The sequence below is a fragment of the Penicillium samsonianum genome (genome assembly GCF_028829775.1).
Source record: "Penicillium samsonianum strain IBT 33392 chromosome Unknown utg000006l_segment0_segment0, whole genome shotgun sequence".
Taxonomy (NCBI): domain Eukaryota; kingdom Fungi; phylum Ascomycota; class Eurotiomycetes; order Eurotiales; family Aspergillaceae; genus Penicillium; species Penicillium samsonianum.
The window spans coordinates 1,996,543-2,012,051 of NW_026643264.1; the positions used below are offsets into that span (position 1 = coordinate 1,996,543).

Here is a 15,509-nt window from a genome sequence, read left to right on the forward strand (position 1 = left end):
ACCTTTATCAATATATTAAGGGAGACAAACTTGTATGTACCATTTACTTAACCTTTAACTCCTAAAGCTCCAGCACATGAAGTAGAAGTTATTCCAGAATTTCAATTTAAATGAGGAATCCTCAATTGCATCCTAGAATGGTGTTGTTCGCTCCTTCTAGCTACCTACGAGCCATGATTCGTGATTGCCAAGCCGTATTTAGCTTACGTGATAAACTTCCCGATCGAGGATTTTCCTCAAATAGGTTTTAGCTAACATGCATTTCTCATTCGCTTACTCAAGAGAGACTCGCCTTGTCAGGTCAAATGAGATCCAACAACCTAGAACAGAAATCGCCACGTGATTTTACAAAATAATTTGCGAAGGAAGCAGAATTTCTGGTACGCACCGCATTAACTTACTGTACAGTGTTGTTAGATGGTCATGTGAGCCATCTTGTGTGCATATCCCCAGATCTTCCGTAGTTTAGGTTCTTTCTTCTACACGCAAATACAATTTTACAGATCTTGGTCTATCTCTCGTAGATCCTCACTCTGTGCTCTCTTGTTAAGTGTATAAAGCTCTTTCAGATATGCATTATTGTACAAATTTTAATAGCAAGATAGGATTGAAATCCCATAATATCACGTTAAGCTATTAATAGAGCATATTCCGGCTGTAAATAGAAGAACAGCATGCAAGTAGAAGTAAGGTGTCAGTACGTGGTGCTATTTAATGACTAACACGATTCCGAGTAAAAATAGATTCGTAATTTCCTTGAAAATAGTGTCCAATTTGAAGAATTTCAATATTTTTGAATGATGTTGTCTCCCGGGGACATAGTTTCTTTGCCCCTTTTTACGACAGGTTTAAAGACGTTCCGTCCGCTCCGTCTACTTCGAAAAACCTTGTCATCTGTCTAGGTTGCCAAAAGTTAATCAAGAGCAGTCGATTCTTCGACATGAAGCCCGGCCATTGTTTTTCAAAATTACGACGTTCATTAAAGTATGAGCCCCTCCATACCAACGGCTCTGTCGATCTAAAACTTCATTTATGTGGAAGTGGCATCCTGCTCTGTTTTATTAACTATATATGCCGGCATTCTTCATCCACAAGCAATGCGATCACAGCTTTGGTTTCTGTTTTAGCCAATCTCTTTTGTTTTAGGACTTCTGCTTTTTGCCACTACGAGCTCGACTCGAGAAAGCAGGTCCTGTCTTCTACTTCTTGGTGGACTGTATTGGAATTATTCTGTACATATGGGGGACATCCATATCGATGGTGCTTTTAGAGACTACTGATAGTGGAAACAGCAATTTCAATGTCCTGGGAGCAACACTTGCCGGGCTGGTCTGTGTCATTTATCTGGTGACCTGGCCAAAAAAAAGAGACAACGAGTTTTGGTTATTGGAATGTTTGGAGCTTTAGCTCTATGCAGCATCTCACTCTACAACGCTGTTTTCTCAAACATATCTCTACTGACGGGAGCTTATGTCTTAATGGCTTTGGTCAATGGCATCGGAGGGTGGATATACTCCCATGGATCTATTCAAGTCCTGAGTCAAAGTGACGAGCCCTACGTTGTATCGGGGCACTTAATAATGCATCTATGCTCTCTGGCTGCATCAATATTTCACTCTTCAATTCTGGCTTCTTCGGTCTGTATCTGACAAATTTGAGAGCCTATACGCACGAGAATTCGATCCCGTCTATGAGACCAAAGCCTGGCTCAAATATGTGGTGCTGTCTAGTAATTTAAAAAGGGTACATCTTAACATAATAATGTAGAAGGCGAGATGCAGTAGAATTCGAAAACATTTTACTTCTGGGGCACTGACGCTTTGTTTCTCGGGCCGTAATAGAATCGGGGCTTATCCTTACTTGGCCATCTTGTAAAATAATTTTTCCTGTGAGTGGAGATTATCGTACCGTTTATCCGAATAAAGACTCAGTCGGATTCGGGTGTGAGCCAAGAAACAAAGTGTGTGTGCCTGAGGTGTAAACTGTTTTCGAACTCTACTGTAGTGATCGAAGTAGACTGAGTTAGCGAACATGAACTAATGCAGTCTCGCAATAGCCTTTTCACATATTTCGGGCCTCTAGGACGACTCGTCCTCGTAATGGAACCTCGAGAACCGCGGTTCTGAACCGCACCGCACCTCGGAGGTGCGGTTATTGGTGCTAGACCATGGAACCGCGGGGCAGTTCTAATATTTTTGGATCCGAACCGCGGAGGTGCGGTTCGAACCGGAGGTTCCACAAACAGGACAAACCCAAGGAATCCCATGACATGCATAACTTGTGCAAGTTTTGACTGTATTTTTCAGTATTTCGCTTACGGATTAGCTCAAAGGTCAGATGAAAGCTTAGATGGAAGGTATATTATGAAAGGTCAAATCAAAAAAGATTATCATTCTAAATTCTACTAACTCTATGGCTTTTCATACACAAAATCTTCATCTCGCCTTGAACGCTTTGGAAGCCGTCCTGATGAACGCCTCTGAGTGCTGCTCTCTCCATATATATGGATGTTGTCAGGCAGGGGAACTTCATTTTCTTTATCTAGGTCAATCACATGCTCTTGGGCTTCTGTGATGCTTTCTGCCCTTGGTCTTTTACCAAGCGCATGCTCACTCACCAGCTGGACGGTTTGAGATATGGCTGCTGAAGACTCATCCTCGCTGTCACTGATGAGATCAAATTCACACTCTGCCTTCCGAGCATCCTTTTCCTCCCTTGCTGCTTGCGTCTCTTGGGTGGTGAGATAATCATCCATCAGAGAAAGTTGTTCAGATTCCATGTCAAACTTTGTTGTACACATAAACAACATAAGATCCTGGATTGTTTTGGATTTCAGCGAGCCTCGACGGTAGTGACAAATATCACGGGCAGAGTTGAATAACCGCTCAACGCCAGAACCGCTAGCAGGGGTTGTGAGAACGTCGCGTGCTAGGCTTGCGAGTATGGGAAATTCATGCTGATGTTCCTTCCAGTATATCCGTGGATTCACTAGTTGGGTACCTATAACGATCAGCAAGAGAGGTTTGAGACAAAAGGCTAGATGAAATGACTTACTACTTCCGAGATACCGCGAAAGCTCGTCATGGGCGTTATTCTGCGGCCGGAGAGATGCGGTCGAGGTCACGAGGATATCAACATCAGATATTCCTCCTATCAAGGTTTGGCTACTCGATATGGACTGCGTCTCTGAATAGCGCTGCTGGTAGGGCACCAGGCAATTCTCTAAGCTCTTGCGGTATCGAACACGCCAGTATGGCTCCCAGTCCTTGCCAGAAAAGAACTCCAACTTATTTTGTGGCGCCAAGATTGTACCAATCGCATAGAGATCACTATCAATCTCACTGGTCAGCTTATAGTACTATGAGAGCTTCGACCTCGCCGCGTGAATGGCAGATAGCATCACTTTCTTCCAGTCAACCATCTTTCGTGCAAGTTGAGCTCTAGACTTCTCTAAATGAGAGAAGAGGGTGTTGTAGATTGCGAAGACACTGTGGATGGTGATTTCCTTGGTCTTGGAAAGGGATGTAGTGAAGGTAAAGAATGGCTGTGTGATTGAAAGAAGATAGTCAATCTGTCGCCATTCATCGTGGCTTGGTTGTAGCTCCCGGTTGTCATATTGCGAGCAGAAGTCGTTGAGAACAGACTGTAGGCGTTTCGCACGCCGTAGCATCAAGTAAGTTGAATTCCAACGTGTCCGGACATCTTGTATTGGAACAAGCTTTGGCTCCTTGGTCTGAAGGTCTAAGAAATTCTCTCGGCGTTGAGGGCTTTTGTTGACGAAGATCGCAAGTCGTCGAATCTAGTAAACAGTTAGTCGTGGTAATGTTAGAAAGCATATAGTCTTACCTTGGAGAGGGTCTGCACGATCCCGCGGTTCTCTCGGCGCGTCCCATCATCTCTTTTAGACCATTCCATTTCTTCCCTTTCGTTTCTTGGATTTGCTTCCATCTGCCCGAGCAGCTCTTTTAGGCTGAGTTGAATGACATGTGCAATGCATGGCATACGAATGATTGGCATATGATTGGGTAGCTCAAGTGACTGGAGTGTCCCCCGGATGCTATCCATCAACGTTGAGTTATTAGACGCATTATCTGTGGTAACCGTCAAGACGCGGTCTTCAATCCGATGTTTTTGAAGTAATTCCAGCAGAACTGTGCTGAGATAGAATCCTGTATGCGCCCCATGCAGCGGTTCAAAGCCAAGTAATATCTCACGATAGTTCCAATCCTTATCGAGGAAGTAGGCTGTCACTGCCATAAAGGCCTGCCGAAATGGCGAAGTCCAGCAATCTAGTGCAATGGAAAGCTTAGCATCCATAGGAAGCGTCCGAAGAAGAGTATGTTGTCTCTCTTGAACTAATTCTTGAAGTTGATGGCGGACCATATATGCAGATGGTATTTCCGGAAAGGATGGAGCAAGCCAGGCCATTTCAATAAGGGCGCGAAATTGTGGATGCTCAACAAGCTGGAATGGTAATCGGGAAGCAGTCATGAAAGCGATTATCCTCTCTAACCAATCTTGCTGGGTGAAGGTCCTTTTTTGAGGGGCTGGCTTAGCCTGAGCAGATGAAATTATCTTAGTAAATATTGAGAGAAACAGGAGGCATACATAGTTCAACGTACCCCATTATGTATTAGCCTTCTGATATCCTGCGAACGAGGGCCCCAACTTCCGACAATTTACCCCTTGTGAATAGTGCTTATTCATAGAGGATGTCCCACGGTGACGGTCTGCAGGATAGCTAAGGATATGATCACATGTTTTACACATAACCTTCGGAGATCCATCTTCAATAGTAGCTACCTGGTGAAAATGCTCCCAACATTCTGCCTGGTGCTTACTGTCGAAGATATTCCGTTTCGTCTGACTTCCATACTCTGTCCAGAGGAGGTAGGTCTTCTTCTTTCGAGGACCGACGTGCTCGAGTGTCTCGGGGATGGGGGGCGGAAGCGCTGGCCGGGCGAACCCAAGGCTAGGCGTAGAACCCGGCGTGTGCTGCCCATATAAAGTAGCAAGGTTGAAAGGCTGTAAATTATCAGATGAAAGAAACGTGAGGTTATCAACAGGATTGTCCTCGAAAATCGATGAAGGATAGTTGTCAGAAAACTGAGAGTTCTGGCTCTATGACATATTTTCGTATATAGCACATATTAGAAAGGGAGAATGTGTAGAATAGGTCTACAGGAAGTTTCCACGTTATACATAAGAGAACTAAATGAGTTCCAGGGGAATCTAGCACCAGCGTAAACTAGAAAAAGCTAACTACGGATGTACCCATTTCCAATCCATGTTGTGATTGGGTAGTCAGCCCCACTATATTGAGGTTCCGTGAGGTTCGGACCGCGCCAAACCTTATGGAACCGCGTAGGATCGCACAAAGAACCTCAGCTACCTGCAAAAAGCACCGCAGGAACCGCATAACCATATCAGGCACCTCCGTTCGCCTAACATAATGACTCAATTCTCCGACTTTTCGTTAGATTCCTTTTCTCTCAGTTGGTACCACATTTCTGTAGCGGATATAGAGAATTTTAGTAGTAAAAAGTAGAAAAAGAATAGAAGGTAGTCTCAAGGGAGTAAGCTATCAAGAGAGCTTCTAACTTGCGACCGCGGAGGTAAACTGAAAAAAAGACTCGCTAGATAGCGGTATAGTAGTCAGATCAAAATATATATTTCTCACTCCGCACATTACATCAAAGGCTACTCCGACCAGAATCAACCACTAAGAGCCTGAAATTTACAAAATGTAGGGGAAACTACAAGTTTCAATGCGGGAATTTCTATATAAAACCAAATTTCATCAAATCTCGTCAGGAATGCTGCTCCATTGCAACACTCAGCCATGTATTGGCCAAAACAGTTTTTAACAACAAAGAAAAATTAAGGTGAGTCATCAATTTATCCATCCGAAAAAGGAAAAACTTGGCAACATTATGCAATCGCGGCTCCATGAGGTTCGAACCGCGTCAGAACCGCGTAGAACCGCGGTGCGGTGCGGTTATTATATCTTAGAACCGCAGAACCGGAGGTTCTGGTGCGCGGTTCCAGACCTTGGAACCAGAACCGCACCATTTTGAGGTCTACTTGCGGTCTATGCAATGTGATGCGGCGACGGGCTTTCTGCTGACTAAGTCGCAGCCTTTCCACTTGAAACATTACAGACGCACAGTATCACTGAGAGACTATTGAACGAATTGGTACATCCTTCCATGATATCGGAATGAATGTACCCAGTGAGCATTACATCACATTTTATCGCGCGACCTGGGGATTAATCAACTCATATGTATGAACAAGAGCTTGGCTCGGCTAAGGCGGTGTGCTTTTTCGTCGATTTCGACTCCTTCCCACGCGACGATTCTCTCCAAGTCTCGAAATTTCGAGGCCTCAGCTAGGACAGAGTGGCTCCCTTTCATGATATGTCCTGTTGCCTGCCTTCAGTCTGCGAAACTTAGTGATATGGGTCTTCTGCTGTTTTTACATTTCTGAGAGTATTTCTGGATTGCGCCTTCAATTCCCCTGACCGCGTACCGCATATTTCTATCTCCATCCCCCTTTCTCCAAATTTCATGTACCATGAAACTACTTCTCACCGTACTCATTACCCCTCAGTAATCTCGTGACATGGCCGCGGAGCCAATTTCTGACCAGCTTCTCGGGTCTAAGAACAAGAAAGTTGCCTATTTTTACGACTCCGATGTGGGCAACTACGCCTATGTCTCGGGCCACCCTATGAAACCCCACCGCATACGCATGACGCATAGCTTAGTTATGAACTATGGCCTCTACAAAAAAATGGAGATATATGTGAGAGTTCTTTTCTTCTCTCGCTTTGCCATTGGCTGACGTACGACTTATCAGCGTGCAAAGCCTGCTTCAAAATATGAGATGACTCAGTTCCATACGGACGAGTACATTGATTTCTTGTCCAAGGTTACACCAGACAATATGGATCGCTTCTCGAAAGAACAGAGCCGATACAACGTGGGTGACGACTGTCCAGTCTTTGACGGCCTATTCGAGTTCTGCGGAATTAGTGCTGGAGGCAGCATGGAAGGCGCAGCACGACTGAATCGCAACAAATGTGACGTCGCTGTCAACTGGGCTGGTGGTCTGCACCACGCCAAGAAAAGTGAAGCGAGTGGCTTTTGTTACGTGAATGGTAGGTTCCTTACCCGTAGCAATGTCATCGCATGTCCTGTCTCTTGAACTAAAACTTTCCAGACATTGTCCTCGCAATCATTGAGCTTCTACGCTTCAAGCAACGAGTCCTTTATGTCGATATTGATGTTCACCACGGCGATGGTGTCGAAGAGGCCTTTTACACGACCGATCGTGTCATGACTGTTTCATTCCACAAGTACGGCGAGTACTTCCCCGGCACCGGTGAGCTTCGTGACATCGGTGTAGGGCAGGGCAAACACTATGCAGTCAATTTGCCTCTGCGTGATGGCATCAATGACGTCTCATACAAGAGCATCTTTGAGCCCGTTATCCAGGGTGTAATGGATTGGTACCGGCCGGAAGCTGTGGTTCTGCAGTGCGGTGGTGACAGCTTGTCTGGTGACCGTTTGGGTTGTTTTAACTTGAGTATGCGTGGACACGCCAATTGCGTCAACTTTATCAAAAGCTTTGATCTACCGACCTTGATACTTGGCGGTGGCGGCTACACCATGCGCAACGTTGCTCGGGCCTGGGCTTATGAGACCGGCATTCTCGTTGGAGAGAGCCTTGGATCGGATCTACCTTACAATGACTACTATGAGGTAAGACAATCTCTTCTTGATAAGGATATGAAGCTAACGGGGCTTAGTACTTTGCTCCTGACTATGAACTCGATGTCCGTCCTTCCAACATGGACAACGCCAACACCAAAGAATATCTTGCCAAGGTTTGTAACAAGGCCATGGAAAATCTCAAGCACACGACCTTTGCTCCTTCGGTACAGATGACAGGTATACCACGGAATCCCATTTTGGATGGCATGGATGACGAGGCCGATGACTTTATGGATGACCTTGACGAGGACGAAAACAAAGACAAGCGATTTACTCAACGACGATTCGATAAATGCATGGAAAAGGCCGGCGAGCTTAGTGACAGTGGAGACGAAGAAGAAGAGTTAGCCAATGGTATTCGCCGCCAGTCAGGCACTATACGTCGACGTAATCGACTCAGTTACCGAAACGTCGAGCCGGAGTCTAGGCTAGACATCGTTCGGGCGTCGATGCAGGATACTTCGTCTGCGGGTGATACGGACATGGATCTCGTCCGCGCTTGACACACTGTTGACGAATATAGAATCGCCGCAGGCGCCTGCAAATACTGTTTAGAAGGGCAAGAAGGCCAGCGATGTTCTCAGGTATCATTGATAGCGTCCCGACCCTTCTTGTTCCGGCGTAATCTTTCAGAGTTGGCACATGAGCCACAAGCAGGAAAAGCACAATTTCTTTTCGATTCTCCGGTTCATGCGTTATCTCTTACCAAATTAGCTTCTAATATGTAGGATTAGCCGATTCAGTGTCGCTGCATTGCCGGGCCAGTTAATGGCTAAATGAATGCCCGCAGGTGCTTAGATAGTGCGGATATGTGTCAGCATCTTTTCATTCTTCGTGTCATGTGCAATTCCTTATTGATCCTCTACACTCGACTAGGACTAGGACTGGCTGGGTGACCGAGAACAGCGGCGACCAGGGAGTGGCCGTTGCTAACCACACTGATTTCCGTATTAGAGTCACGAGCATTAGAGGACTACGCCTGCATACTGTAGGCGAATGGGAACATTGAAAGTGCTATCTTCAATCCATGATAGCTGTAGGGAACTGTAAAAGTCATTATGCGTGGCGAATCAAGCAGACTCCATATGTCATTGGTCTGTCATTTGTTGATCCGTTTGCCACTGGATCATGTGCTCCGCCGTAGGATCAAGCTCTAAAGCTTTGTAAACCACCACAAATCGAGCCTTGTTAGTCATTTTTGATAACTCTGGTGGGTAGCTGTCCGTTATACGCCAATCCGTCTCACCCCGACCGAGCACCGCTGTAGTACAACAAGCGTGCTTTCGTAGCCCTCTTGACGTTGATGCGATGATTGACGAACTTGACGCAAAACCCGAGAGAACCTGAATCAAATGGTGCAAGTTGAAATTGATTTGCGGTATGCTTCTGTTTGGTTCTCAATTTACTTGCGATTCATAAGTAAGCGTCGGTAGACCCTCTTAAGTCATTGCTTAAACCAAGGTAAATTAGACTCGGGGTACATCCTCATCTAGAGCTTATGCCATGCAACAAGCTGGCTTTTAAGAACCGGTAATTCATGCTGGCCCATCCATGCGTAACCTAGGTACGGGTGAAAAGCATCAAATTTTGCTGCTACGGGACTGTATACCCCCCCTCAATGCTATCAGCATCCATGTAAGCCTGCAGTGGCTGATGTAGCAATCAGTCACGCTCAGTGCGGACAGCCTCGGTGCGAATAGCGTGAGTTGTTTTCGTACAATCAACTAGCTAATACGTGCCACGGAAGCCATTGCATCCCAAATCATGTAGGCGTCTTTCTCTGTAGGATCTAGCGATCTAGCGATTCGAAGTCAGGGGGTTTCATGCAGTCAACAAGGTGCTCTGGGTTGATGCCATCGGAGATAAGAGAACCCACTAGGTCCGTCAACGCCACGGATTGGTCTCTATCAACTGCGTCAATCTATTTGTTCTCCGTGAACGCCTGTTCGATCTGATCAATGAGCTAATCGCTGACCTCCGGCGCTGGCATTAGGTCGGCCTCTGGGATGGCATCTGCTTTGAGCGTACGTGCGCAAATCTAATAGGAACCAGGCCCCTGTCCAAGTGCGCGCTGGCATTGTATAATTTGCATAATTGCTGAACTTGCGGTTCGGCTGCCGACGGAAATCCGCAGGTTTGTCTTAGCTGACCACCGCTTTTTCCAGAAGCATCTTCAGTATCGATTGCGAGCCAAAAGCATTTGGTAGCCGCCAGACTATATAAAGTCACGAACCTGTTTTCTGATTTATTTGCAATATCCTGGCAACACGTGACCCAATGTCGCCGTGAATCCCCGCGGAAAATCATTATTCCATTACGTGTTCATGCAGTTTGCATGTGTATCCACTGACTTCAATTACAATAGGAGTACTGTTATGACGGAGATGCGATGATCAATGCCGGTTGCTCGAACGAGGATCCTCCCGACATTCATTTCTAGATCACAGCCTCATCGAAAACCACCCCTAGGTAGCTTTAACAGTAGATTCCAGGCAGTCCCGTAGCCAAAACATAAGGACAAGATGGCTCATTTAATTGTCGTTGTAAGATCCAGAAGGACCTGAGCCGAGTTCACATGTGTGTGATCTGTCGACGGTCACAAAGTTGAGGATGTGTCTTTACTCGTGGGTCGCGGTAAAGCAGTGTCACGTGAGTACGCTGGCCTACGATTCCGTCGGTTACCCCTGGACACACGTCCCAAAACAAAACCACGTCCAAATCAATATGGATGAGCATGAGAAGTGGAGGAATGAAGTAAAAGTGGGCGTGGATCTTGGGACGAGCAAGCTAGCCGTCAGCTTTACGTTCCCCGGAAGCCCAAAAGTACAGCTACTAAAATTCTCTTCCTCTCTTTACGCTCAAAAAAAGGTCGAAGAGCTCGATGCAGTGCTTGGCTACGCGCCGTCAGGCTGGCATTATGGCCCAGATGTGAAAGTTCTTGATGACGCCATCGCCTTTTCCAACATCAAACTTGGCATTATCGGACACGAGCCTTACTTGAGCTTGCTGAAGGGATCTTTTCGCGCTGCGGCTAAGAAATATGGCGTAAAAGAAACGCCTGTGACTCTATTCCAGAAGCTCTTTTCGCATATTCTAGCAACTCTGAAGCGGCTCTTCGACCAGCCAGAAAATCAACATTACTATGGTGGTCGGACTTTCCGCGACCTCGAAAAGTCATGCTCGGTCACCTATCCTGTGCGGCAGAATGGATCACTTAAAATTGTGCTCGTTGAGGCAGCCTTGGCAGCAGGATTTCATCGTGTGAATGGTGTTTCAGAACCCCTGGCCGCCGCTCACTATATTGTGCTCCAACCGCAGCCAATCATCTCTTGCAACGAAACGTTCTTGATCATTGACTGTGGTGGTGGCACGTTTGTGTGTTCTACAGATTTCAATGGAGCGATGCCAATACTGACGCTACGCTTAGGATCTCGCAACCGTCGAACGACGGAGCGACGGAGGAATCAGGCAGGTTTGCCCGACCGATGGTACGATTTCGGCTCCACCATATGGACAATTTCCTTTCTGACGCACCGCAGGGTTTCCCAGCGGCGGGGAAACGGTCAACGATACAGCCCGCGCCTATTTACTGGGACTTTTTGGTGATGAACAAAATTTGAAAGATGATCACAAATGGTCCACAAAAGTTTCCCCCGGTTCGATCGATGCAAAGGGGCCTTTGGGAAAGGAGTATCGCTGAGATTGGAAATCTCCGACAACAGGACTACCACTTTGGAGCCGTCAGTTTCAACCATCTTGTTTTCTCACCCTCTCGCTTTTCACGCGTTTCTACCGCATGATATGTGTACATACTGGTGGTGATTTTTACTAACAGTTTTGTCTAGAGCCGTCATGGAAAGCTTTTTCGAACCCCTGATTTCCAAGATCGAAGAGCTCTGTAAGGCTCAGTATCAAAGCGCTGCAGTTGCGGGTCGCCCCCTGACCACGTCGTCCTTTGTGGAGGACCTATGCAAAACCGTTGGTTCTCCAAAACTGTTATTGATCGGATTCAAATGACCCACAACGTTAATTGTATATCGATTGAGGAGTAAGCAAATAATCGCTCAGTTGAAGCGAAGGCATCCCTTATCTAACGGCTGCAGGGTGGGAGTGGTGGCAATGGGAGCTTTGATATATGCTCAAAATCCCCTCATAGAAGTTTCCGTGGCCAGCAATGATATTGGTTTTACTTATTGGGACGACCGCCTGCCTTCAGGTGAGGTAATGGTAGGAGATGAAGTCAAAAGGGGTATCGCATGGGTGATAGTACAGGTATGCCTGAAATCCCTTGTTATCCGAGGTCGTTGCCTCTGACATGAGCTGAACATTCATAGGGCCAGCCCGCCGGACGTTTCGGTCATGGTGCTATGGGTGCCGATAGTAACAAGGAAAGTGAGAGTTATATCGAACTCGTCAAAACAGTTTTCCGAGTTGGCAATGATCGACCGACGTATACACGACCGAGGATGGTTTCTCTCGGAGCAAAATTCGGAAGAACGACGATGAGATCGACTGGAAATGGGATATCACGTATCCGTTCCAGCCCGTGGGCTCCAAGGTACAGTTTTTGGGTCGCATCGAGGCTCCAATTCCGCACGAGCAACTCTTCCCTGGCGATACGGACCACGATAAAGTTGAAGCGCACTTCATATTTTCCATACGACCCGAGGGCCAACTTTTGAAGGTCGACGCCTTTCTCAAGCTTGACGACGATGAACGACTGATGCTTCAAAAGTCGTATGTGCCCGCCGCCAGTTGGACTCTCCCTTCCGAACGGAATTTCGAAGAAGGCCGCTATGGCGACGGGAAAAATTCGCTCTTGGTGGACAGAAAGCCACGCAGACCACGAAGAGGGAAGCAAATATCACAGCCTACTATTGTTTCAGAACGGCTGGTCACAGCCGGTTCTCTGCCCGGCAGCACACCCGAATCGCATTCCCAAACGGAAGCTGTCGTGCTGTCCCCTATCGTTTCTCCAAGGAAAAGTGTTGGAACAAGTGTGTCAAGTGCGACCCGTCAAACTAAGAAGCGGAGGCCCGATACTTTCACATTTCCCCCACCGATGAGCTACCGGGACCCCGTCGAGTTATTCGGCGAAGAATATCTCTTACTAGCATATGTGACTACCCCGGAACCTCATCACCCACGAAAAAGTATCCCCTTGGGACGGATTTCTAACGGTCACCACAGTGCAGACATCTTCGACCGACGAGTGACTATAAGGCCACGGAGCGACAGGGTGTAGTACGTCATGAAATTTCTTAGCCTCTTTCTATACTCCCTTCTATACTCTTTGTCGATCAAAGTCAGCCCTTTAATCCACCAAATCCAAATATGGCACCCAGTTCTCGGCACGGAAATATTATTCTTCCGATCCTAAAATATCTATCGCTGGCTCCTTTGTTCAGGGTCGATTTCCATCTCGCAGTGTTTAGAAAAAAAAAACTTAGGGTTGACACGGTGACACCAATCCTTCCATGCGTATCACAGGCACAGCAGCCTTAGGATTTATTAATGTCTCAGCATCCACGCTCTGGCATCGCGCCCATAGAGTACCGCCAAGGAATGAATTCTAGAGCTAGATATGGGCATGATGCGACTAAATCTGCGAATAATAGATATACCTCTCTTGCCACATTATAGATGCCTTACGTTAGTTGCTTTTGATTGTTAAACTGTAGGACTACTTTGCCAACCACCTGTAACGCGTTGTTATGCAAGGAATACTTCTTAGGTTAGTGCGCTGGTCACGTGTGAGTCGGGATCAAAGCGATTGCCCATCTTAAGAAAGCATTTCGGTGGATGTTGCCTGAAGCCCAACCCACCCATCCTCACCTTTTTCGCGTTGAACTTAAAGAGTCATACCCACCCCCCGCTTACCATTGTTATTTTTAGTTAGTTAAGAGAATTTTACCATTGTGAATTTTACCAGTACGCTCGCCATACCAGAGTTGGAAATTAGAAATTGCAAGCAAATGGTTCTCTTTCTTCAAATAGTTTATACTTTGTGTTTGATCCAGCGTACACGTAATTTCGAGTATGCTGGTCTTTGTCCCTTGGTGCTGTCCCTCAAACTTGCAACATAAAGCATTCAGCTTGTAGCGGGTTCCGTATTCATACCGTCGCAGCGGAGTAACCGTGCCGACATAATGATAAGGTACTTTGCATGACAGTCAGAAAAATATCCGAGCCAAGACAGTATAAGCTATATTAGGCTTTGCCGAGGCGTCACGGAGGTTTCGCAGTCGTGCGTCGTGAGGGCAGCTTAACAACGGGAATGGCGATTGTCCACGATAGGCCGTGACGAGGGTCTAGGTTCATGAATGAATTTTAATTTTCAATTCCCAGGCTCGCACTTTGACTTTTGTTCTCCAATCGTAGAATTATTGCTGGAATCTACGCACAAATCCATATTTCGACGCCAGTACCGAACACCATGGACAACCTGATTCAAGGTTCATAAAGTAGAAAGTAGGTGCGGATTCGTACTTTTGTATGGGTCAGAGAAAACTTTACGATGTTAATCTTCAGATCTTGACATTTAATTGTCAAGGTGTTTCAATTTTCCATGCATCCGGAACAGCTCATCGATCATGCTTTTGTATTTCTCGGCTTGCGAGTTGTTGCGAACCTCCCTTAAAGTCGACTAATGTGTAAGGCGAGAATTTTGAGGATACCTGAAGAAACGCACCTGCCGTTTTCGAGCGTTGGCCCATTGATCCACCTAAAAACCTTTTCTCGCGATATATATGAAGCACTTTGCTGGTTCTGGTCCATGATTACAGATGACCAGCTTCAAAAAAGAATGTGATCTCAGCCCTCCTTCTCAGGCAAGCAGCAACTGAACTTTTAGATTGAGTTTCCTGGTGGCCAAAACGTGACTTGTCAGATCGTCGCGTAATTATTCCACGGTGGCAAGATAAGAAGAACGAGAGTATAAATTTTAGGTTAAAAACTTGATAGGAAATCGTTGGGCCTTTGACTACTTTCTACTACGTTATAAAATCCCTTGGGTCCTTGTTTGTTGAAGATACCACGGAATACCAATCTATTATTTATGCTGGCCCGCAGATCCCAACACGAAGTCCGGGATCACCACGGGGCTCACAAGAACTATTATAAAAATGGGAATTAGATCTATCAATCAAGGCAGGGCTGGCATTTGCGCTACGACCGCTTACCATTGGCTGTATCTCATGTCCAGAAAATTGATGATAGGAGAAACCCAGTGTCCAGAAAATATGATTGGCTAAATTCCTCCTGCGCCCTACCTGATCTTTGCCCAGCGAGTTCAAGTCCGCAAGATATTGGTAACTTTGACGCACCTTTACAGCACAACAGGCTCATTGAGATATCTGGGACTGTGATATATGTTCCAAAACCAGTACTCTTCGTAACCCAATTTTCGCCGACCGAAGTAACCGGGGTGGTTCCACGTTATTGAAGAAGAAGATTGGCCATCTCTCGAACCATAGAAGGCCGGGGCGCTGATCCACGAGAATCTATAGAGAGTATCCATTTTTGAAGTGATTCCTCTTTAGTTGCAGTCAATTTATATGAATTGGCACGAGAAATCGCGCGGTGTTGCATTCCATTAATTCGGTTGCGGAGAACTACGGGGACGTTCAAGGTACGCGCAGCAAGAGAAATAGAGCTGATATCTCCATTTTTAAAAGCCTGTATAGCTAACAAAAGCCTACCCTCTTGCTCTATTGAATTTCTAGAGGATTG

The 15,509-nt window shown here is 46.3% G+C and overlaps 3 protein-coding genes across 3 annotated transcripts; all 3 read left to right on the forward strand.

Annotated features, from left to right (window-relative positions):
* Positions 1–6,624: 6,624 nt before the first annotated feature.
* Positions 6,625–8,281, forward strand: N7471_010772 (RPD3/Clr6 family histone deacetylase; the record flags this gene model as incomplete). The annotated part of the gene is made up of 4 exons (XM_057283491.1): positions 6,625–6,807; positions 6,862–7,162; positions 7,225–7,766; positions 7,814–8,281. The coding sequence occupies 4 exons, from the start codon at positions 6,625–6,627 to the stop codon at positions 8,279–8,281; spliced, it is 1,494 nt and encodes a 497-aa protein (XP_057132470.1).
* A 2,221-nt stretch (positions 8,282–10,502) lies between these two features.
* N7471_010773 (Hsp70 family protein) lies at positions 10,503–11,478 on the forward strand (the record flags this gene model as incomplete). Its single annotated transcript, XM_057283492.1, has 3 exons — positions 10,503–11,153; positions 11,206–11,266; positions 11,318–11,478. The coding sequence occupies 3 exons, from the start codon at positions 10,503–10,505 to the stop codon at positions 11,476–11,478; spliced, it is 873 nt and encodes a 290-aa protein (XP_057132471.1).
* Positions 11,479–11,897: 419 nt separating this feature from the next.
* Positions 11,898–13,023, forward strand: N7471_010774 (uncharacterized protein; the record flags this gene model as incomplete). The annotated part of the gene is made up of 3 exons (XM_057283493.1): positions 11,898–12,050; positions 12,113–12,247; positions 12,274–13,023. 3 exons carry the CDS (start codon positions 11,898–11,900, stop codon positions 13,021–13,023), a joined length of 1,038 nt encoding a protein of 345 aa, XP_057132472.1.
* Between the last annotated feature and the right edge of the window lie 2,486 nt (positions 13,024–15,509).